General features: G+C 35.3%; 2 protein-coding genes across 2 annotated transcripts; both read right to left on the reverse strand.

Annotated features, from left to right (window-relative positions):
• Nucleotides 1-105: 105 nt before the first annotated feature.
• On the reverse strand, nucleotides 106-4242 carry ttll9 (tubulin tyrosine ligase-like family, member 9). Its single transcript, XM_026199415.1, has 14 exons — nucleotides 4158-4242; nucleotides 3902-3951; nucleotides 3309-3401; nucleotides 3123-3234; nucleotides 2841-3026; nucleotides 2688-2756; nucleotides 2489-2579; nucleotides 2291-2331; nucleotides 1612-1699; nucleotides 1449-1507; nucleotides 1160-1356; nucleotides 935-1048; nucleotides 720-841; nucleotides 106-310 (listed from the first exon to the last, which is right to left on the reverse strand). The coding sequence occupies exons 1-14, from the start codon at nucleotides 4170-4172 to the stop codon at nucleotides 240-242; spliced, it is 1308 nt and encodes a 435-aa protein (XP_026055200.1). The 5' UTR covers nucleotides 4173-4242; the 3' UTR covers nucleotides 106-239.
• An 11194-nt stretch (nucleotides 4243-15436) lies between these two features.
• On the reverse strand, nucleotides 15437-23019 carry edn3b (endothelin 3b). The gene is made up of 4 exons (XM_026200378.1): nucleotides 22685-23019; nucleotides 21855-22062; nucleotides 17043-17183; nucleotides 15437-16851 (listed from the first exon to the last, which is right to left on the reverse strand). The coding sequence occupies exons 1-4, from the start codon at nucleotides 22746-22748 to the stop codon at nucleotides 16803-16805; spliced, it is 462 nt and encodes a 153-aa protein (XP_026056163.1). The 5' UTR covers nucleotides 22749-23019; the 3' UTR covers nucleotides 15437-16802.
• Between the last annotated feature and the right edge of the window lie 1157 nt (nucleotides 23020-24176).

Below are 24176 nucleotides of genomic sequence, written 5' to 3' on the forward strand. Positions count from 1 at the left end.
TTATTCTAATGTGGAAATTGATAACGCCATTATATTCTCATTAAACCAGAACAAGCACAGACAGTGTAATTTTCAGGCTGTGAATGAAAATGTTCAGTGACTTTGCCATGCCTTTTGGGTATTTAAATGCTCCTATTTACAATCGTCTGAATCCTTTTGTGCATATTATCACAATTGTGGGTATTTGTGTGATTGTCATGAATAGTTTGTCACATTAATTTGATGTCATTTGCATGTTGTCATGTCCTCTTCTGTCCTGGGAAAGGCTTTAAAAGCTGTTGAAGCTGTTTCTGGCGATCATTCACACAGCCTGTGTAATACAAAGCAAAAAAAAAAAAAAAAAAAAATGATTTGGAGATGATAGTAAATCCTTCTATAATATGTAATGTGACACTTTGCACAAATACTTTTAAATAAAAGTCCTCTATCCATAATAATGCTTTCTCCAATGAAAAAGTTGTCTCCTCTTAATCTGGAAGTTACGGTTTAATATTAAAATGTCTATCAGTGAATTGTGTTTATTACAAACAAGCAGCTTTTCACTTCGCAAGAAATGAATTCATGGGCTGGAGTGGTATGGTTTACTTGTGGATTATTGTGATGTTTTTATCAGCTGTTTGGACCCTCATTCTGACGGCACCCATTCACCACTGAGGATCCACTGATGAGCAAGTGATGTAATACTAAATTGCTCCTTTGAGGCAATGTAAGACACTGACCGAGATGTGTATTTGCCACGAGGCAAGAACTTCCCAGAGTCTCTAGTCCGACATCCGTGTGGACAGGTCCATCGTTCCACATTAAGTCAAATCCACCAACCCTCTTCTCCTTGCCTGTCAGACTAAGTGGGAAAGCATGTTTTGGACAACAATGTCAACAAACACAATCCTCCACACTCTTTCATGTAATTTTATACTATTTTGTCAAATGGTACCGGTCTTCCATGTCTACAATGTGGAGGGTGTCCTCCAGCAGTCTGTATTTTAGGTCATAGTCCTCCTGACTGCTGGCTGTGAGGGAGGGTGAAGCGTTCACTTCAATCAGCCACCTGCATAACGGCAAACTGTGCTGTCATTTTTTAAGCCATGCAATTTCCACATTCATTCAGTTCAGATAAGTTTCCTGGCAAACTAAACAATCGAAAATAAAGCATTCTCACGGCTTCAAATCCTGGTCCAGTAGTATGTCATATCCGTACAACTCAAAACAGTGTTTGTCATTGATGATGGTCTTCTGAACACTAAGCAGGCTGCGAATAAATATGTTGTCAATTTCTTTATATAGAGTCTGCACTGTCTCGAAACCATGCTTAGCGGTCAGGTACCGCCGTAGCTGCTGCATCTGCCACTTACAACCCTGAGGGAGAGTGAAAGATAGATTACTGCTTTTTAATAAAACATATCTTCATGAACATAATAGTACAGAATGTCCAGTTACTTCCAACATACCTTCTCCGGATCATAATCAGGAGATGTTTTTTGCACTGCAACATTAGTGAGATGAACATCTGTGTATTTTAAGGTTAAAGGGGACAAACAAGTGAATTCCTTTACTTTGGGGCATAATCTAAAATTGCGAGTGTGTGTATTTCAGAATGTGTGCAAAGGATACACTGATCATCTATGCTGCTAAGAGAGAACCTGGTGTTGGAAAATCGGGCAAAACCATCACGATACAGCCAGGCCTTCAATGGAATATACTGTGAAAAACAAAAATGTGCTTTTTGTGTGGCCTGCCCAGTTTTAAAAAAATACAACGTTCAAAACATGAAAATGCAACAGTGATGTGAAGTGTAAAACAAAAATAAATCTCTCATTTCAGTCATCTATAGACAAAACCACAAATGCATTATTAATAAACTGAAGTTTATTTAAAGGTTCTTTGCAAGCCACATTAAACTACTATACAACTTGCTCTTATTTTGTTGTACTATTATAGCATTAACAATATAGTCAACTACAGGAATTATTAAACAGAAATATTACAAAATAACTGCTTTATACTGCTGATGCCATTTTTATTTGGAGTATTTATTCATGATGTTAAACAATCGGGTGGTACAAGTGTACAAGCAAAGAGTAAATTCATAGATTATTCATGTTCAACTCAGTTGAAATCTCATAATTGCACTAACGCAGTGTACTGTAAATGCACCATAATTTCTGTGAAATTGCTAAATTAATGGCTCTTTTCAAGTTTCCTACTGCAGCTGGAGAATGTACTTTAACAACGAAAAACAGCATTGGATATTCAAGAAAAAAAATGATCATTAAAAAAATTGCTCACTTACTGATGTGACAAGAACATAGACTCTCAAGTCAAATTTTCTCCCTAGTGATAGATATAACATATACATGTCACACACACACATACACAACATGTGATATGTTCAGTAATAATAATAAAAGTGGAGCTACTGTAAATCAAATAACTATTGAAGCTATTATATGTTTTATTATATGTATTATAGGTATATAGGTCTTCTTACCAGCTATGAGGTAGGGATTCTCAATGTAGCGCTGAGCGACATAGCTCTCAACTTGAGCCTCGTCTTTCTGTTCTTCAGAGCGTGTCCCATCCTAAAACCAACAACAGCATCAGCGCACAACATAAAACTTGGGATGACGATAGTAGATAATCACAGAAGTGACCTTCCTGTCAGAGTCAGTGTGTCAAATGTGCATTACCTTCCTCCAGTCTATGATATCTTTGAGTTTGCGAAACAGAAAAATTCCTTTCCCCTGTGATCGTGCCACCTGTGTAGGGAAAGTATTGTAATAGTGGATGACCTGTTGATGATCAGTTTGGCAGGAGACAGGGCACTGCTATAAAACACTCACAGGCTTCATGATCCAGGTGCTCCCTGGGCTTCTCTTAAACTCTTCTACAAAGATGTGATACTCACTGGGCAGCACAAACGTACAGGGGAAAAAGTCACATTTGGACGCCTCTAACCGCCCAGCCTCCCGCTCTAAAGTTTTCCTATATCTCTTCAGGTTTTTTACCATCAGGTTCTTACGGGTCAGCTGAAAAATACACACAACTCATGCCTGTTTTCTGTACACATACACATTCATTCAGTCGTAATCAATAATAACCTGCATAAATGGTATGATACAGACCTCGTAGTGGTTGCGGAAGTGACTTATCCGCACATGTTCCTCCATGTACGAGTGATCAAAGTTCTCTCTCAGCCACCCAACATCACACCAGTTAAAGTCCCAATCGCCATCACTGCATAGAGAGACGTGAATGCATGATACAAGCGTGAAACACGGGGACACACAACGGAGAAGCACAGCACTTACTCTTTCACCTCTACCCAGCCTGGTCTTTGGTTTAGGACGTCCTGGATGGTGTTGGTCAGGCCACATCTGTACCGTATACAGCTCCTTCCCTCGCTGAGATGAAAATGAACCACACTGGATTGTTAAACTGCCTTTTATCCTTTATACAGACATAGATATATACAGACACCAGTCTAAACTTAATAGAAAATGTAAAATGATTTTAAAAATGCAGTTACTACAAGCATCTACACCATTTAAGTTTGGAGCCTGTAATTAAAATACAGGAAAACATTTTTAAATATCTGTATCCTGTTTTATTGTAAAATATGTATTGCTGAAAGCTGAGTTTTCAGCATGATTGCACCAGTCTTCAATGTAACACTATCCTTCAGAAATCATTCTAATGCTGATTTTTCTTATTGTTTTCAATGTTGAAAACCATTTCTGGAAACCGAGGGAAAATTTATTTGAAATAAAACGAATTTTTTGTAACATTATAAACGACTTTACTGTCTTTTTTTGTCATCAGTTTGGTACATCATAGCTGAATAATAGTGATAATGTCTTTAAGAGATAAAATACAGTTTTACAGGTTTACATAACAGACTTACCCTTCCTTCTTCTTTTGTGAGCTGTAGGCCCCTTTATGTCCAGCTGTCTGCTGTTTAAGGGAAGGTTGTTACAGCCAACCGGAAACATTGAGTGTAACTTTGTGTTGTAATGCTAATTTTAAGACAGTGCAGCAATGTCGCCTTAAGTAGCCTAAATAATTATTTTATATCAACAGTCAACCTTAGTTTTCAAATATAGCACATAGTATCATGTAATTCAGTTGTAAATAAGTTTTATTAAAATCCCCCCTCTTACCTTATTCTTAGACATATTCAGAAACTAACCAGCTGTAACGCTAGCAGCGTGAGTCTAGAACTGTTGTCTATATGTTGTCACAGCAACCACCAAGCGTATTTGGACCAATCGAATCGCTGCATCTCGTAGTGACGTGTTGAGATCACACCCCCAACTAGAGCTCTGTTCTGTACTCAGATATGACTCTGCCCACTGAACTATAGATCAGTGACTCTGCCACACATTCACATATATGATCTCTATTTATTAGTATATATTGTTTAGTATATTAAATACTATTTTTTTCCCCTTATCAACCGGATGTTTCAATTCCTAAATAAATACATTAAAAACATAAACTCTGCTCTCAGGTACCACGTATAATATACCGATGATTTATTATTATTATTATTTCCCGTTAAATATTTGTCTATAAAAGAAAAATAGGTGGTGAAATGCTTGTTATTGAGAGCTCCTTGGAGTAAACAACATGAATGCACACTAGGTGGCAGCATAGTTTAGATAAAATGATCCCCAAGGAAATAAAAGGTGCATCTTCACTTGCTGCACAGAAGAATAAAGCTTATTACACGCAGAATTGTACCCAAACAAACGAAATGTGACAACACACGCTTTTTAAGCAGGATTTCTAATATCTGACACATATAAACATGTCAAGAAGAATGTCATCTGTTGTTATCACTTTTTTTACTCAAAAACCCTCAGTTTTTCTATAACATTTAATTGCTATTTTTTATATTTATATATTTTAATACTATATATATCTTACCTAAAATAGTTTAAACCGTCTTTCATACAACTTGAAAGTCGCTGAGGTTATTTAAATATAACCCAGATACAATTCGTTCCAATAAAGTTTTTTTTTAGTATATCAAACTAAATGAAAATGAAAAATGTTGCCTTGACAACTAGCCCAAAAAATTATCTTTATTTTATTGTTATTTTGTTTAATTTCATACTGTTTTAACTTCAATTAACTATATAATAACCCTTTTTATCCTCAAGATATGATTTTGTTAAAAACAAACTAACAAACAAAAGCTCAGTTTTTCACCCCAAACCCTTTCATTCTTGTCTTTTCAATTTAAATGCATCATAAATCTTCCAATATAATGCAAGAACTGGATTATTTGATCTTCGTTTGATTGAAAAAATATGAAAACGTGTGATATCGTTTACCAAACGTAATAATAATTAAGAATTTCTCCCATGATACATTTTTGATTTTGCAGTTTTCGATCAAACAGCGCTTGACTTTATGGAGCATGCATGTGAGTCTGTATGTGATTGATAAGACAGTTGACGTATCTCCAAGGCAGGGCATGTTGACCACAGCAGGCTGATAATGTACTGCAGCTGTTCAACCGATTCAACCTCTCAGCTCATAAAATCTTACATCAAAACACTCTTTCTCCAGATGGACAATTGTCTATTAAACCAATCTGCTATCTCTTCAAAGCAAAGTAAAGCTCAGGGGATGTTATGTTCTTCACCGTGGATCAGCCGAATCCTTAACCACATAGAGAAAGGATTACCTGTACGAGTCCATCCATAGCCACAGCCGGGCTGGTATACCTTCATCTCTCCTTGAGAGTTATGTGAAGCAAACACACAAAGCATCTTGTTCTGTGGCGGTGGTCCAGAGTCCTCAGTGCAGAGCTTTGCAAGCATTGTTGGATTTAAGAGGAATGTTGGCGTGGAGGGTAATTGTCTCTGAGTGGGACGGCTGTGTTATGGCCAGGATATGGCGTGCAGTTTTTATCCTGACAGCTCAGCCCCAAGCAGGGCAAGATCCCAGCAGGGATGAACTTCTCATGCTGTACCGTCCAGGTTTGAGGTTGTGGTTTTGGTACTCTGGTCAGGGAAAATGTGAGAAAAACAACCTGCGTGTCTTCTGGAGTTCAGAAAGAAACAATTTTCTGCTTAGGGATATTGAATCAACCTCCGAATGCTCCCATGAAAGGCTGTGACTGATTTTTTCCATTAGTACTGCAGTGTTATCAAGTGCTAGGACGTGGCTCCAGGCTCTGGTATGTGTGGCCAAAACCCTCTAACCAAACGTAATGCAATTTGACTCTCTCCTTTGTGGTTGGAAGGGACATCTTTATGTTTGGAGCCAGACTCTCTCCTTGAGACAGCCGTCTGAACACTTGCCAACTAATACCAATGAACTGATAAGCAGAACCTTTCAACAGGCCTTATATGAGCGTGAAAGCTGAACATGGATTTTATGAAGTATACAAACCATTCTTTCATTCTTAGAATAATGTGCAGCTGACCTTTAATAAGATCAATCATACAGTTAATAAAGGCATCACAAACACGACTTGACTGTCGATTATATATTAACATTTAAAAGTTAACAGATGCTCAGTTGATTTCCAAAACGGGGATCAATCTGACCGAAAAATGAAAACAGATATTTATGTTGGCTTTTTTAATACCATGGTTGGGCAAATGTTATAATTGAACAACTGGCTCACTTTAAATTCCTGAGAGTAAGTTTCCACATCTCACATCTGCATATATACTAATGTTCAAAACTTTGGGTCAGTAATATTTTTTATTTTTAGAATTCTAATTTTTTTTTTCCAATGTGACCACCAATTAAGTACACATTGAAATGATTTGTTAATTGGTGGCCATGATTTACTATATTGTTCCTTGTTTTAGTTAAATAAAAAATGAGGGTATGAATACTTAGCTACAGTTTATTAAAACAAGATGAACAAAATTAATAAATCATGGCAATAAATAAACATGCTGTGGAAATAAATTCATGTTCATAATAGATAATAGTTTTAAATAAATCTAAATTAGGGGAATGATCGAGTAAACTATGGCCACAAATAAAAAATGAGTTGTTTCATGACCACATATCCATATTTAATGTGTGTACAAATTGTGAGTAAAAAAGGAATGGAATAATTTACAAATCTCATAAACGTATATTTTATTCACAATAGAATATAGATAACATATCAAATGTTAAAAATGAGACATTTTGAAATGTCATGCCAAATATTGGCTCATTTTGGATTTTATGAGAGCTACACATTCCAAAAAATTTAGGCAGACAGCAAAAAGAGGCCGGAAAAGTTAAATGTACATATAAGGAAAAGCTAGATGACCAATTTACAACTTATTAGGTCAATTGGCAACATGATTGGGTATAAAAAGAGCCTCTCAGTGTGGCAGTGTCTCTCAGAAGTCAAGATGGGCAGAGGATCACCAATTCCCCCAATGCTGCAATGAAAAATAGTGCAGCAATATCAGAAAGGAGTTTCTCAGATAAAAATTGCAAAGAGTTTAAAGTTATCATCATCTGCAGTGCATAATATCATCCAAAGATTCAGAGAATCTGGAACAATCTCTGTGCGTAAGGGTCAAGGCCAGAAAACCATACTGGATGCCCATGATCTTCGTGCCCTTAGACGGCACTGCATCACATACAGGAATGATACTGTAATGGAAGTCACAACATGGGCTCAGGAATACTTCCAGAAAACATTGTCGGTGAACACAATCCAGCCGTTGCCGGCTAAATCTCTATAGGTCAAAAAAGCCAAAAAGGTTTCTCTGGGCAAAGGCTCATGCGACTGTGGCAAAGTGGAAAACTGTTTGTGGTCAGACGAATCAAAATTTGAACTGGGACGCCATGTCATCTGGACTAAAGAGGACAAGTACAACCCAAGTTGTTATCAGCGCTCCGTTCAGAAGCCTGCATCTCTGATGGTATGGGGTTGCATGAGTGCATGTGTCATGGGCAGCTTACACATCTGGAAAGGCACCATCACTGCTGAAAGGTATATCCAAGTTCTAGAACAACATATGCTCCCATCCAGACATCGTCTCTTTCAGGGAAGACCTTGCATTTTCCAACATGACAATGCATGCCAGACCACATACTACATCAATTACAACATCATGGCTGTGTAGAAGGAGGATACGGGTACTGAAATGACCAGCCTGCAGTCCAGATCTTTCACCCATAGAAAACATTTGGCGCATCATAAAGAGGAAGACCTAAGACAGTTGAGTTACTAGTAGCCTGTATTAGACAAGAATGGGACAACATTCCTATTCCTAAACTTCAGCAACTTGTCTCCTCAGTCCCCAGACGTTTGCAGACTGTTATTAAAAGAAGAGGGGATGCCACACAGTGGTAAACATGGCCTTGTCCCAACTTTTTTGAGATGTGTTGATGCCATGAAATTTAAAATCAACTTATTTTCCCCTTAAAATGATACATTTTCTCAGTTTAAACATTTCATATGTCATCTACGTTGTATTCAGAATAAAATATTGAAATGTGAAACTTCCACATCATTGCATTCTGTTTTTATTCACAATTTGTACAGTGTCCCAACTTTTTTGGAATCGGGTTTGTACATTTTCAGACATATTTGTCATGCACGTGTAAATCTATCCTAAAACCCTGATGTTGATATTAAGTAAAGATAAACGGATTGACATATTTAAAATCTACTAAAAACATCAACATTTTAGTAAAGTTACATACATAAATTAATTAAATGTTGTTGACATACATGGTTGCTAAATAATGCTATATATAAAAAAAATTACATATGAACAAAGTACATTTTGCTATAGGATTATATGTTATCTATATCTACCCAAAGAATGCACACATGTGAAAATTATCATCTTAAAGGTAACATATATGACAATATCACTCTTGATAGAGAGCAATATATGTCATATCTTACATTTCTGCATGAGGCAGTTTTGCATTTTTTCCTACTTAAATTCATGTTCAGGAATTTTTTATTCAGTTCTGAATGACGCACAACTGCTTAAAACAATAACTGTGAACAATGCATCAGAGAATTGTATACAAAAGAAGCTGTTTTATTAACCTTTATTAAAATGTACTTCAATAACTTTAACTCCACTGTGGTATGTAACCGCCAATTTCCACAATCCAGATGATCAAATATTTCACCCCTTAAATATCCTATTTCACACAGAAATATGTCTACAGCACTTCCAGGGGGAAAAAAAAAGTAAAAGGTACAAAACTTAAGGTACAAATATAAGGTACTAATAGATACAATTTCGGGGTAAATGAGGTACATATACCTTTTGGCTTCTGTAGCTTAGCACCTCAGCAACAGCATTGAACCTTTTTTCTGAAGCAAATTGATTGCACGCATTGTTTTACTTTTGACTGCAATACACAGTGATGTAATGGACCAGAGGAGCATTAATTCAGTCTTTCACAGTAAACACTTACCGTTTACACCATTAACACTGCAGTATATATAGATTATGGATCTATAATCTGTCTTTCTAGAACACCTCACCATCGTATATTGTGTTTACTTGTCAAAGAATGTCTCATTAAACAAAGATTATCTATCATAGGAGAGCTTGCAGCACGCATCTGAGGACCGGTGACATGTTGTAAAACTGCTCCAGTCAGCTGCTTCTGGCTCCCGCCGCAGAGGCTGTCGATCATCTCGGCAACATGCTTAATTGTCTGTGAAAGATTGCCACAAGGGGATCAAAAATTCCCTTTATGCCTAAAAGCAATTACCTTGGCCTTATTTTTAAAATGCTCCACTTGTGCATGGATGGAAACAAGAGGCATGCTGGGACAGCAACTGCAAGAGGACCATGATTGAGCTCTGTTGAAATAATCAATATATTATAGTCAAGTCCCTTTACATTACAATAGAAATGAGCATAAATATGCTATTAGAACTGGATCTTGAGCTAAGAACCAGTATTATAGACCAGCTTTACTCGATTTAAAAACAAATTAAGTTGCAAGACTTGTTAGAAAATTATAGGACCGCCTTACTTCTAGAAGCTTCTAGGAAATATCTAAACTGTTCAAAAGTTTAACAATACAAGTTTCCACAAAAATATGGAGCAGCAAATCTATTTGAGATGCAGCAAACCAACATATTAGACTGATTTCTGAAGGATCATGTGACATTGAAGACTGGAGTAATAATGCTGGAAATTCAGCTTTGACATCAAAAGAATAAAAGACATTTTAAAATAGACTACAATAGAGAACAGACTCTATGAATATGACAACAAATTTCAATAGAACCCACATTTGAATGAATAAAGTTTAATGTTATTTAAAGCATTGTTTAGCTGTAAACGTTTATTGAAACCACATTACACTTTTTTTTGTCTTCATTTTTACAAACTTAAGGACATGCATGTCACATGTGCTGTCAATATTTTTATTTAACCCAGACTGAACCCCCCTTTAACTTATTACAGCCACAACAGCACACAGCAGCTGGACTGACCATATTCAAAGCTGGAACAATATTCAGAAATAGATGAAATGTTATGCATGACCCTACCATATACCACACCTCATAAAAACAGATGTTTGTGTTCATGAGCGGAATGTCATAGAAAAACAGAACGCCATCAGCACATTCTTTGCTATAATTACAATTTCACAGACAAAACTATATTTCATCCAACATATCTAGGAGTTATAATTGTTGGAACATTTTGGCTTTTGTAAGGTGTTGTATAAACGTCTTTCCAGATCTGACACACTGTGCAGCTCTGATACAATGTCTGTGCTAAGAATTTTTTGCATAACGCAAAACATTCTACTGCCTACACCAAAAACTCAAGTTTCAAAAAAAGCAAGGGGACATGCTGAGAAAGTTTTAGAAAGTGCAATAGGTAAATTATCAACAAAGAAAATATTAGAACTGGCATAAGAAAAACCCTAAAGAGTGGCAGGTGAAATTACCAGTTGTCAAAAGAAATCTGAACAAGCCCAGTGCTGAAACAGCATTAAATAAAAATAAATATTTATTTAAATAAAAAATAGCATATGTAATACATGATATATAGCATGAATGATCAGCAAATACTGTACACAACCTGTTAAATTCAACAGATGGTTATGTGAAAATAAACCAAGCATACAGGCTTCTTAACCAAAGTGAATCACATTTTTGAGGGCCTAAACAATCTCCAAAACTCATGAAACTTTGCACATGTGTCAGAACTGGCAAAATGAACATCTGATATGGGTTTCAGAAGTGGGACTGGTAAAATGACTCGATACCACCTATAAAATTTCAATAGAGTGAACCTTGAGAAAATCTCTACACGTGTAACACACAATTACCTACAAGGAAGTATCTTGGTACAAAGTCCAAAATCTGACAAAATTTGATGTTTTGCCATGAAACACTGCTGGCAACAGGAAGTGTCATGGTTAACACTGTTATGGACTCCTTGCAACATGCTGGGAACATGCTAGAAACATGCTAAAACATTCTAGCAACACATAGCTAAGTATTACAGCATGCTATTAATGCAGTGAAACAGGAAGTTGATGTAACTCAGGCATGCAGTGTCCAATCTGCATGAAACCTAACATATTTGATGAGAGTCCTGGCCTGAACACCTGGCAAGATTCAGTTATAGTCATAACACCACCTGCTGCCATTAGAAAGTGATGTTTAACACTGTGATGCACAATTAGCAACACAGTTAAACATTCCATTGTGGACTAAACATGCTAGAAACATGCTCAAACATGCTAGCATCACTTACTAAGTGCTAAAGCATGCTATTAGCACCATCAAACAAAGTTGTTGTAACTCATGCATATAGTGCCCAATCTGCCCCAAACTTTATGAGAGTCCTGGCTTGAACACGTCTCAAGGCCAATTATACCATAGTGCCATACGGCTGCCAACAGGAAATTTCTTAATTTCCTGTTTTACACTTAACTTAAACATTAAATGTCCGATCTGACCCAAACTTCACATGTTCACATGTGGGCTGAAGACATGCCAATATTCAGTTATATTTCACAGGCTTGCATCATGGTACTGTCCTCAACACGCATCCACAAGTGATGCAGTAGTGATGAAAATGTTGAATAAAGTCGTTATATTTGTTTTCTTTGCAGAAAAAGTATTTTCATAGCTTTGTAACATTACAGTTGAACCACTGATGTCACATGGACTACTTCGTCGATCATCCTGATACGTTTCTGTGCCTTGACTCTGGTAGTTCTCTTGCTCAGAGAGCCCTCAGATTGAATCAAAAATATCTTAAATTGTGTTACGAAGATGAAAAAAAGATCTTAAGGTTTTGCAACAGCATGATGATGAGTAATTAATGACATAATTTTCATTTTTGGGTGAACTAACCCATTCATTTTTGTGAAATATATTTGCGTTGTTTTTGTATTATATTGTATTATATATATATACATTCAAAGAGTTTTCTTTATTTTCATGACTATGAAAATTGTAGAGTCACACTGAAGGCATCAAGGGCTATTATGACCAAAAAGGAGAGTGATGGGTTGCTGCGCCAGATGACCTGGCCTCCACAGTCACTGGACCTGAACCCAGTCAAGATGGTTTAGGGGTGAGCTGGACCGCAGACTGAAGGCAAAAGGGCCAACAAGTGCTAAGCATCTCTCGGGGAACTCCTTCAAGACTGTTGAAGACCATTTCAGGTGACTACCTCTTGAAGCTCATCAAGAGAATGCCAAGAGTGTGCAAAGCAGTAATCAAAGCAAAAGGTGGCTACTTTGAAGAACCTACAATATGACATATTTTCAGTTGTTGTCACACTTTTTTGTTAAGTATATAATTCCATATATAATTCCACATGTGTTCATCCATTGTTTTGATGCCTTCAGTGTGAATCTACAATTTTCATAGTCATGAGAATGAGAAGGTGTGTCCAAACGTTTGGTCTGTATTGTGTGTGTATATATATATATATATATATATATATATATATATATATATATATATATATATATATATATATATGGTAAGTGGGTATATATATATATATATATATATATATATATATATATATATATATATATATATATATATATATATATATATGGTAAGTGGGTCGTGGCTTGATGACCATTGGAAAACGTGGGCCCCAAGGCCAAACCAGCTGAGATCCACTGATGTTTCATTCACTATTAGTTTGAGGATGTCTCACAGTAATACAGTTTATAAATACATTAAAGAAAATTAATGTTTTGTGAAATAATATTAGGTTTTGTAACAAGGCAGATAAAAAAAATCACATTTATTTAAAGTAATATTTTAAGCACTGCTAAAACTTTACCTATTGTTTTATGACCAGTATAGCCTACACTGTAAAACCCGACAAGTTAACTTAACTCAAATCGTTTGAGTAAACTGATTGCCTTGACTGTAATACCCGACAAGTAAACTTAACTCAAACGGTTTGAGTAAACAGATATCCTTAAGTTATGTTAACTCAAACCGTTTGAGGAAACCGATTGCCTTAAACCATTTAAGTTGAAAAAACTAACAGTTATGAGTACTCTGAACTTAATTCAGTTGAGTTCCCTGAAAGAAGATATACATTGCAATTAAGTGATTAAGTGATTAATTGAGCTTTAGTGATGAACACCTGCTGTTAACAAACATAATTACTGAAGAAAAGAGAGAAAGGAACAACAGCTGACTTCAGACACAGCCTCACTCAAACCTGACAAGTTATGTTAACTCAAACCATTTGAGGAAACTGATTGCCTTAAACCATTTAAGTTGAAAAAACTAACAGTTACGAGTACTCTGAACTTAATTCAGTTGAGTTCATTGAAAGAAGATATACATTGCAATTAAGTAATTAAGCGATTAACTGGGTGCTGATTGAGAATTAGTGATGAACAGCTGCTGTTAACAAACAGAATCAATGAAGAAAAGAGAAACACAAGAACTACTACAACTGACTTCAGACACAGCCTTAGATGAAATCAACTGAAATAAAATACATGAAATCTCTCAAGATCTGATTAAACAACCCCACAAACAGCATCAGCAGCTCCACTTATTAATAACCAGACTGACTTTATTTCTGTCAGACGTCTACAGAAGATCTTATTGAGAATGAACTAAGGTTTAGATGTTGATTTATTGTTTCATTTGAAGTAACCATGTTAGAGATCAGTGTCTGCTTTAGTTGGGCTCTTGACCCTTGACTTCTGTCTTAGTCTTTTCTCTGGCTGTTATAACCGTGTGTTTCTAAAACACTTTCGTTGTAACTCAAAAGCCCAGAAGAAATGCCATCAGGTGTTAACCTGTACCTAGGTGTAGGTTGTTATACTTCATATAGGTGATGATAATTATTCATTATTATTCACAAATATTGATCTGTACAGAGTCTAATCTCTGAGGAAACAAATGTGTAATTAGTAGAAGTGGATCTAATACAAGTGACCCTAAGAGTCTGTGATAATCAGTTAATATAAAAATAGATTCATAAACATTTTGTACACATACATTTGTATTCCATCCCAGTAGTTGGTCAGACACAGACATCAATAATCAGAATATGAACCTCAACAATGGTGACAAAAAAACATGCTGCAATGCATGCTGGGTACTATTGTAGTACAAAACTCATCCATGGCTCCCAGCATGCTCTGCAGCATTTTTTTTTTTTTTTTTATGGTCACCATTGTTGAGGTTCATAATCTGATTATTGATGTCTGTGTGTGACTGTTTGACACCGTAGAAGACCACACTGTTTGGAAAGTCTTTGTATTAACTGATTATTACAGAACCACTGGCTCTTAGAATCACTTTTACTATAATCAATCAAATTACACAACACCTATTTCATCAGAGATTAGACTCCTAGCAGTTCAATAATTGATGATTATCATCACCAATTTAAAGTATATCCACCTACACCTAGATACAGGTTAACACCTGATGGCATTTCTTCTGGGCTTTTGAGTTACAACAAATATGTTTTAGAAACACACGGTTATAACAGCCAGAGAAAAGACTAAGACAGAAATCAAGGGTCAAGAGCCCAACTAAAGCAAACACTGACCTCTAACTTGGTTACTTCAAATGAAACAATAAATCAACATCTAAACCTTAGTTCATTCTCAATAAGATCTTCTGTAGACGTCTGACAGAAATAAAGTCAGTCTGGTTATTAATAAGTGGAGCTGGTGATGCTGTTTGTGGGGTTGTTTAATCAGATCTTGAGAGATTTCATGTATTTTATTTCAGTTGATTTCATTTAAGTCTGTGTCTGAAGTCAGTTGTAGTAGTTCTTGTGTTTCTCTTTTCTTCAGTGATTCTGTTTGTTAACAGCAGCTGTTCATCACTAATTATCAATCAGCACTTAGTTAATCACTTAATTATTTGAATGCAAAGTTTTAAAACTTACAGGGTTTAAATCAAGGCAATCTGTTTACTCAAACGGTTTGAGTTACGTTTACTTGTCAGGTTTTACAGTGTACCAGTCTACTCTCTATTAGTTGGTAGTGTAAATAAATGAAAAATGTGTATTATTTTTCTGTGTTACCTGGAAATATCTATGTTTATTTGTTAACAGAAATCCACCTGACGATGTAAAATGCATTATGGATGTCGACGTTTATCCTCATTTTTGTATCCCTGTATAGTTTAATTGAGCCTAGTGCATTATGGTTGTTGTAGTTTTCCTATTCTTTATATTTTCTCTTGCCTTATTTCAATAACTAAAATAATACTACTAATAATAATTTCTGCTAACATTTATTATAACCCCATCTTACCATCCTGGTGAATTGCACTTTTAAACAAAACTAACCAAAGCAACTTGCTGTAAGTTTGAAATTGAAACAGTGGTTAGGATATGCCTTGGATGATACAGAACTGTTTAAAAGTTACTATAAATCAAGCTTGTCATTAATAACATTGTAAAATGACCATATAATAATTTAAAGTGTTTACAAACACAGATAATACTAGTGAAGATTAAATAGTGAGACTACAGAGAAATTAGTATTGCATCCAAAGGCGGTCAGACTTCTGCAGGAGGTCAAGCTCTCAGGTCATTGTTTATATATATATAGTAAGATCAGAGTGATAGACCATTTAGTTTAATATTCAGCTTTCAGTATATTGGTATCACTAGATCCATTATTTTATGCACGAATAATAACATTTGAACTCAAAGCCATCTTAGGAATATAAAATGTCATATCTTGTTGTGGAGAGGGGATACATTTTGCTGGAGTGAGCAAAAATGCAGAGGATAATTTCAGGAGGTTGAAAATTGCGGCGGTTAATCTGGCAATCTTTCTCTCAGGAGTCTTAAGAGATCCTAACAGTTCATCCACAATAACAATGTTTAACGTTTAATTTCCTGCTATCAGTTGAAGTGAAGGAGCCTCGGTACATGTAAATTCAAGACTGACTTCATCTCCGTCTTCACCCATTAATCCCTCTGTGCGCTCTGAAAATCAGCCCATAAAGTGGAGATAATGCAGAGTCTATTTTACAGGTCTATTTCCAATACCACAAGACTCCCAAATTCAAAGACGTCCACTGAATATTTGTATTAGACCTGAAGTCAAGCTGAAACAAGTGAACATAACCCTTGAAGCAAGGACGCCGGTACCAGATATGCTTCCGAAATCTGCAAAGAGTTTTCTAAAGAATTCACTTGTTACCGTGGACCAGATGAGTCAAGGTCGTTCCAGGAAATATAACACGGTGAGGAATGTGGGGAAGGTTTCGCTCCAAATCTGTAAAAATCCAAAAGCTGTACCTAGTTGGGTGCCCAGATGGTTGCTGATCTGTTCTCATAGGCCCAACGTGTGACGTGTTTTTACCCAGGTGAACGTCCTATCGATCTTCTGTCCGGCACATTCTGTGTTCTTTGTAATTCAAAACAGAACCATAAAATATCATCACACCTAATAATAGAAATTCAGAACAAGCTATAGTTTTTTTTGAATTTCAGAATGCATCAATCCACGAAAAAAAACATACTATTATATTTTCTCATGAATAAATAAACACATGCAAAAAAAATCCAGATGATTTTGCTTATGAATTAGTTTTGTACCTTGCATCGCAGAAATTGTAGCACTGGGCATCACTGTGGTCTTCACATGTGCAGCGATGAAGTACCATCCTCACTGTCCCACTGGAGCGTCTCAGTCGCTGAGGGCTGCGGTAACTTGACATGCCGTACGGAACTGTGCGCCTGCAGACAGAACAGACAGACTCTTATGTTTTAGTTTAGAAACATCAGGAGTTTTTTAAAGGGATAGATTTTCACCCAAAAATTCTGTCATTATGTACATACTCTCATGTCATTCCAAACCTAGAAGATTTTGGCTAAGCCTGGAAACACAAGTTATTTATAATGAAACCTGAGAGGTTTCTGTCCCTCTATTGAAAGTCCAGGTAACTAAAACTTCCGAATGAGTTACAAAGAGGTAACAAAGGCATCATAAAACAATTTCATATGAACAAAGCCATATGAATCGGGGTATCCTTTTAGCGTGCACTGTCCTCCACTGTTTTCAGTTCTTTGTCTTAATTAAATGCTTTGCATGATTTGTAAAAAAAATATAAATAATTTTATATAAATTTATACTTTCATTGGAGCACCCAACCCCAACCTACCCAATTCTGTTAAAGTGCCCACATCTCATTCAAAAAGATACTTGCATACACTTTAGCATGATGCAATCGATCACAAGACACGCAAGAGCCAATGACATTTCACAAGCAAGGCTGGCACTATTTAAATAGTGTAATGCAAATAAAACTGTTGTGACTGTTTACATTGAAAAATCACACCCCAACATATATGCAATAATGGCAATATTATACCCAATATCGTATTTAATCATGATGATAAAATTCTCAGTGCCTTTTAAATCAGCATACTGATACCAAGGGTTTCTTATTTAAAGCAATGGAGGACCCTCCATGTCGAAAAATTACACTAAAGGGGTACCTTGTGCATCAAAAATGACTCCAAATGGTCAAAATGTGACGAATTGTGAGGGAGAACGTGTTGAAAATAATTGTATCTGTTCACAAGACTTAAATTAAACAGTTTAATTCATATTGATTCATTTTACAATGCCTTTAAACTACAATTCTACAATGCCTTAAGACTTAAAACTTTTTGATTCTTTCAAAGTTTTGGTTACCTTGACTTTTAGTGTAATTTTCAGTTTCAACAAAAATATTTTAATTTGTGTTTTCTTATGGGTTTGGAATGACATGAGGATGAATAAACGTAGCAGAAAACTCATGTGTGGGTGAACTGTTCCTTTTCAGAACCGTTTTCATCAAAAGAGAAATGAAACTGAAATGTTTCTTTGCCCGTTTGGTAATGAAATGACAAAATTAAAGAATAATAATTCATAATTGGTCAAATATAGCTAATAAATCTGTTAAACATGTTCCCATTTATGTTTCACTGTCAGTAGAGTCCAAAACGTTGCTTAGGCCAACCATGACAAATCCAAGACTGACTCTGGAATAAATTAAGGGATTTATTAAATGTGGTTTCATTCCTAATACTTTCCAAAGTGTATGTGGCCTTTCTGTTTAGTATGTTGCAGAAGGAATGTGCTGTTGTGTGTAAACTATCTTAAAAAGATTATTTTGCTGTTTAATAACAAAATGTGCTGCCATGACAACTTGAGTTTGCCTATGAATAATATATTCCCTTTTCTCCTGTGCACAAATATTCAGAATCATCTCATTTGGTTGGAGTGAAGCTGAAGAGGGCATGGAATTGCTTTTGAGACAATAGGTGGGCTGGTAAATCGTGGTGAAATGTAGTTTTGATCATGTTTAAGCATCACAGAGAACAAATCCATAAAAGATGAGTCAGAGTTTCACAATCACGCCAAACAGATTATTAAAATTTAAATCACACCACATATGGCACATGATGGGCTGAACACACCCCTGACATAAGAAACAGATGAACACTGTCCAGTCAGATATAACAATCTGTTTTGACTCAGTAATTTCACAAAAATATTTCAATGGATTTCAAACACAGACTGCGATAACTAGCAAAAACACAAGCAGTGCTTCGATCAAACTGGTTTCAGGAGAAACATTTCTGTTCAAAAGTTTGGGAGTGGTGAGATTTTTTCATGTTTTTCAAAAGTCTCTTTTGTTCACCATTTGTTTGATCAAAAGTAAAACAATAATATTGTGAAATGTTATTACAATTTAAAATAAGTGTATTCGACAGAATGTAATTTATTCAGCATCGTTATTCCAATCTTCGCTGTCACATCCTTCAGAAATCATTCTAACATGCTGAATGCTGCTCAAGAAACATGTCATATTAAAATATTTATTTTTATTATGTTGAAAATAGTGCTGCTTAAAATGTCTGTAGAAGCTGTTATACTTTCAGGATTCTTTGATGAATAAAGTTCAAAAGAGCTATATTTATATGGAACATAATATTTTATAAAATTCTAAATTACTTTATTGTCACTTTTGATCAAGTTAACGCATCCGTGCTGAATAAAATTATTTATTTATTTACTTTTGAAAGCTAGTGTACCTTACAAAATATCTACATTTTGTCATTATTTGCTTACTCTTATTTCATTCCAAACCTGTATGACTTTCTCCCTGGTGCTGAACACTAAAGACAATATTTTGAAGAATGTTGGTAGAATTCTTTCATATGAACAAAGAAACGAAACAAAACAAAAAACAAAACAAAACAAAACAAAACAAAACAAAACAAAACAAAACAAAACAAAACAAAACAGTGAGACATTTCTCAAAATATTTTCTTTTCGGTTTCACAGAAGAAAGAAAGTCATACAGCTGGAATTTTTTTTTAAAACCCCGAAACTTTATAACATATATTATTTATTTAATTATTTTACAAGCACTAAAAGAAACTTAAAAGGAAAGCAACCTGTTATATTTAAAACAAAGCTGGAATTGCATTGACACTTGGAGATAAACCATAAGAAGCTGCCTCTGGTGATGGGTTGGAACAAGGGCCAAAAATCTTTCTGCAGTCTCATCTGGGAAAGCTTCCATGCACTTTATATGAGCTTCTCTCTGATCTCCAGCCACTCTCGTCAGTACTCTCTTTCTGAACGCATGCCTCTCATCTCACATCACGAGTGTTTGCTCTCAGGTTGACCGTTTGGTTTCAGTGTGGAGCCAGGGGTCTGAGCTGTCAATATCAATGATGAGTGATGTGCCACAACACATTGTAAGTCATAGTTTAAATAGCTCAGCGTCAATCTGAATCACTCTACTAAATGTCCTGTGGCGATCTCTCATGTATTTAGCTAAATAGCAATAACTCATTCATAGCTGCATGTTGTCATATTTGTACTACTGATTGTATCTATATATTTAAATGAAATATGTTCAGAAATATCCTTTAGTCATGTGTTTGCTGGCTATGGAATGAAACTGAATAGAGAGTATTAATGTGTGTTGGGGATGACCTAATTTCAATCCTTTTTGTTACTCTAGTGAGCCAAATGGCATTAAAAGCGGGTTTATTTTTTATTGTACATATACTGCTTGAGTTGGCTATGAAAAAATCTCAATTTTTTGAGAATCCTCTGCTTCTATTGCATCAGCACCATGGACAGTAACCGTCACCATGGAAACACAGTCACATCAAAACACACTGAAGATAAGTGCTGCAGAAACTTAAGTTGGACCTCTATCTACAATATAAAGAGCAGACACTATTAAGTCAATGACACTATAGATATAGAAGTATTCAGTTGTGTTCAGTTTGTTTTTCTTCAGGATACCAAATAGAAAGTTCAAAAGAATAGCATTTACCTCTGAAATAGAAAGTGTTTATCATTTATATACTAACTTTCAGTTTGGGTCCAGTCTTTTTTTCTTTTCTTTCTTTTTTTTTTTATATATTCCTAAGATTTATTTTTTAAGTTAAATAAATTAATACTTTTATTCAGCGAGGATGCATTAAACTAATAAAAAGTGACATTGAAATCACTTATAAAGTTACAAAAGCTTTCTAGATGAAAATATGTATTAAATATGTTAATTAAAATATCAGTATGAACAGTATTAATTTAATTAATTTACTAATTACTATAATTAACATAAACGTTCTAAATATTAATATTAAAATATGTGGCATTATATTGTTAAAGCAAAACTTATGTTTTAGGTACTTAATAATGAAATATTTAAGTTTAACGGTGGTACTTTATTCATGCTTTGTCCTTATTCCCTTTTAATAATCCAAGCTGAACTACAACTACTCTTTAATGCAAAACAATATTGGTCTAACAGAATGAGAAAGAAAAATAGACAGAACAACCATATCCAATAACATTTAAGTGCCTCTCAGTGCTTCTGTCCTGAATATAAAGGTCACTGTGATGATCATCCATCAAGCTTCAGGCCTGAACAAGAAACTCAAGAACAATAAATTCCAAACAGATTCTTCAGCATGACTGAGAATCCTTGGCCTGATCTCCTGCATGGAATGCATTACCTTCCCAGGGGTACATTTTGTTCACCCCTCTTGAGACCTAACCAACAATACCACATTCAGAGGAGTCAATGTGTGTTTCTGCAGAATGTTCTACCTTTTACCAATTAACACTTGGTTTATGGTTGGCAAATATATCAAAATTGTGAAAATTATTATTATTATTGTCATTATTATAGACATTTTAGCATACATTTTACTTTTATTTTCAATTCGCATTTGTTTGAAACAAACTATTAAGCAAAATAAAATAGGAATTGATTATCAAAGTTTTCATTAATATATAAGATTTGGTGAAATGCTCCTCACTTTTTAGTGTCTCTTCAGTAGACTAATCAAGCATCAGTTGCAGGAGATCTTGCGAATAATGGATGTACTCACTGTGGGGTGTTGATCCAGATGATGCCCAAGTGACAGTAATAAACACATTCCCTGTCCTTAAAAGAGTAGCAAGTGCAGCGCTTGGTTCTTGTGCGGGAGTGTGATGCTGAAATGAGCTCTGCTTTTGTGTGCTGATGCAAAACACTGTTCGGATCATCAGAGAAGACTGGAGATGAGTGCAGGTCTCCTGTCCGGGATACTGATGCACCTTCAATTTGAACAATAATCCATTATTATAAAAGGGCATAACTAATGTCAAAGCACACTTCAATTACACTGGAATTGAAAAATACAAATGTAGGGGGGGGGGGGGGGGGGGGGGGGAACAAAAAATATTTACCTTAAAATGTAATATATATTTTTAAGTTCAGTTTAGCTCTGGTTCATTAAATAATAACAACATATACAGCTTTGGATTTTAATAATTTATTAGTAGATATTGAAATGAACATGGTCTAAGATTGTGATTTTAACCTTATTTCAAGTGCTACCATTATTATTGCATTACAGTATTGAGGAATATTACAATTTGAAAGAAAATGTTTCAGGACAATAATGTCACAATGCAAAAGGTAACCTTAAATTAAATAAAAATTAAAGCCGTTATTTATTCTGTCTTATGACCTGCTCATGTTCTTTACAGAGATTTCACTAGGCTACCAGCTAGCTGCATAACACTCGCTAATGAAAGTCATAAAAACTGAATAACATTAAAATACGTAGGCTAAATATAACTTACATCTGGACAGATAACAAACAATTAATTGTTCATATAAACCCACTTCACAAAACTCACAAGAAAACTGCGGTTGTCTTTTTTTAGCACTTACCCACGGTGAAAATGTTTAACAAACTCACAATTAACAAAAGTGCATCAGGAAACAGTTTTGCCATTTTACCAGAGTCCTTAATGAGCGCGCGACCAATATTTATATGTAAAGAAGTTGTCAGACGCGGTATCCAAATTTCTAAATGTAAAACGTCTTCCAAAATAATTCCACTTTAGTCCACAAACTAATTCTGAGCATCATCCTCTTGCTCTGGGGTAAAGGAAAATGAGTTTAATTTTTTTTTTTTTTTTACGGTCAGACAAGATGTATATTTATAGCGCGTGCTGACCCCACCTACTGGTGAGCGCGCGCTCACGTGAACGAGCGTAGTTTGAAAGGAGCGACTGAAATGACATATCATGACAGTCAGCATGATATTAAAAAGCAGCACATTTAGGAGTTTGGACACGTCCCTTTATATTTCCGTCTTTTGTGTATAGATCCTAAATCATATCGTTACTTACAATCCACTGTCTTATTCCACTTCAGGAATTTTAGCAGCTAACTTCCTTAACGTTGTGGAATTCGCTCATGTTGATGTAGCTACCTTGTCCATTATTTATTGTTGTACCTTCATAGCTGGAAGACAATAAGGTTGGCCTCTTTTGAAATTCAAGCATATGGTTTTTGGCACACCTAAAGTTTATAAAACTGTAGAATAGTCAACTGTGGCATTTAACAGTCCTCTCATTTAAATTGCAGTGGTCGTGTTTGCACAGTGACCTTTTCCTTCTGGAAATGTTAGTTATAATGAGGCATTTTGTTAGGTTTTAGAAGGTAGAAAAGTGGATCTCTAAGCATTCAATTTCCTTTACAATAATGTAGCCTACTTGCTACTACAGCTGGATTTATTATTAAGATGTTATAAGAATAAAAACCATACTGTATTTTTTGGAGTTTATAAAAACCAATACATTTGTTTTTATAAACTGATGCACTGATATCAAATAATATTTTTGACTTTAATAAAACAATTTTCAGTGTAGTAATTATTAACAGTTATTACATGACATTAAATGAATAGTTCAAACCAATTGAAAACAAGCTGAAAATGTACTCACCCTCAGGCCATCAAAGATGTAGATGTTTGTTTCTTCATCGGAACAGATTTTCATAAATGTAGCATTAGGTAATGGATCCTCTGCAGTGGGTGCTATCAGAAGAAAAAAATGACAGTAATCCACACATCTCCAGTCCATCCATTAACAGCAAAAAGCTGTTTGTAAACTGATGTTTGTAAGAAATACATCAAGAAAAAAAAAATTCCATAATACTGCCTTCTCCAGTGGATGTTTTTATCTTTTGTTTGGTCTATTATTCTGACGCACCCATTCACTGCAGAGAGGATTCATTGGTGAGCATGTATAATGCTAAACTTGTCCAAATCTGCTCCGAAACAAGCTCATCTACCAACTGGAAGACCTGAGGGTGAGCAAATTTTCATTTTTGGGTGAACTATTAAGTGGCTTCGCACCTAATTCTTTAAGTGTTT

This window comes from Carassius auratus, chromosome 23, assembly GCF_003368295.1.
Source record: "Carassius auratus strain Wakin chromosome 23, ASM336829v1, whole genome shotgun sequence".
Taxonomy (NCBI): Eukaryota; Metazoa; Chordata; class Actinopteri; order Cypriniformes; family Cyprinidae; genus Carassius; species Carassius auratus.

Excerpts from the sequence above, each read along its gene's own strand:
- ttll9 (XM_026199415.1), bottom strand. Across the intron at positions 3,027-3,122 it reads ACTTCCGCAACCACTACGAG|CTGACCCGTAAGAACCTGAT; the intron begins GTCTGTATCATA and ends TGTATTTTTCAG. Across the intron at positions 311-719 it reads CGTGGCAAATACACATCTCG|GCTGTGTGAATGATCGCCAG; the intron begins GTCAGTGTCTTA and ends TGTATTACACAG.
- edn3b (XM_026200378.1), bottom strand. The coding sequence starts at position 22,748 with ATGGCAAAACTGTTTCCTGATGCACTTTTGTTAATTGTGAGTTTGTTA. Across the intron at positions 22,063-22,684 it reads GTTAAACATTTTCACCGTGG|GTGCATCAGTATCCCGGACA; the intron begins GTAAGTGCTAAA and ends TTCAAATTGAAG. Across the intron at positions 17,184-21,854 it reads ATCTGGATCAACACCCCACA|GCGCACAGTTCCGTACGGCA; the intron begins GTGAGTACATCC and ends TTCTGTCTGCAG.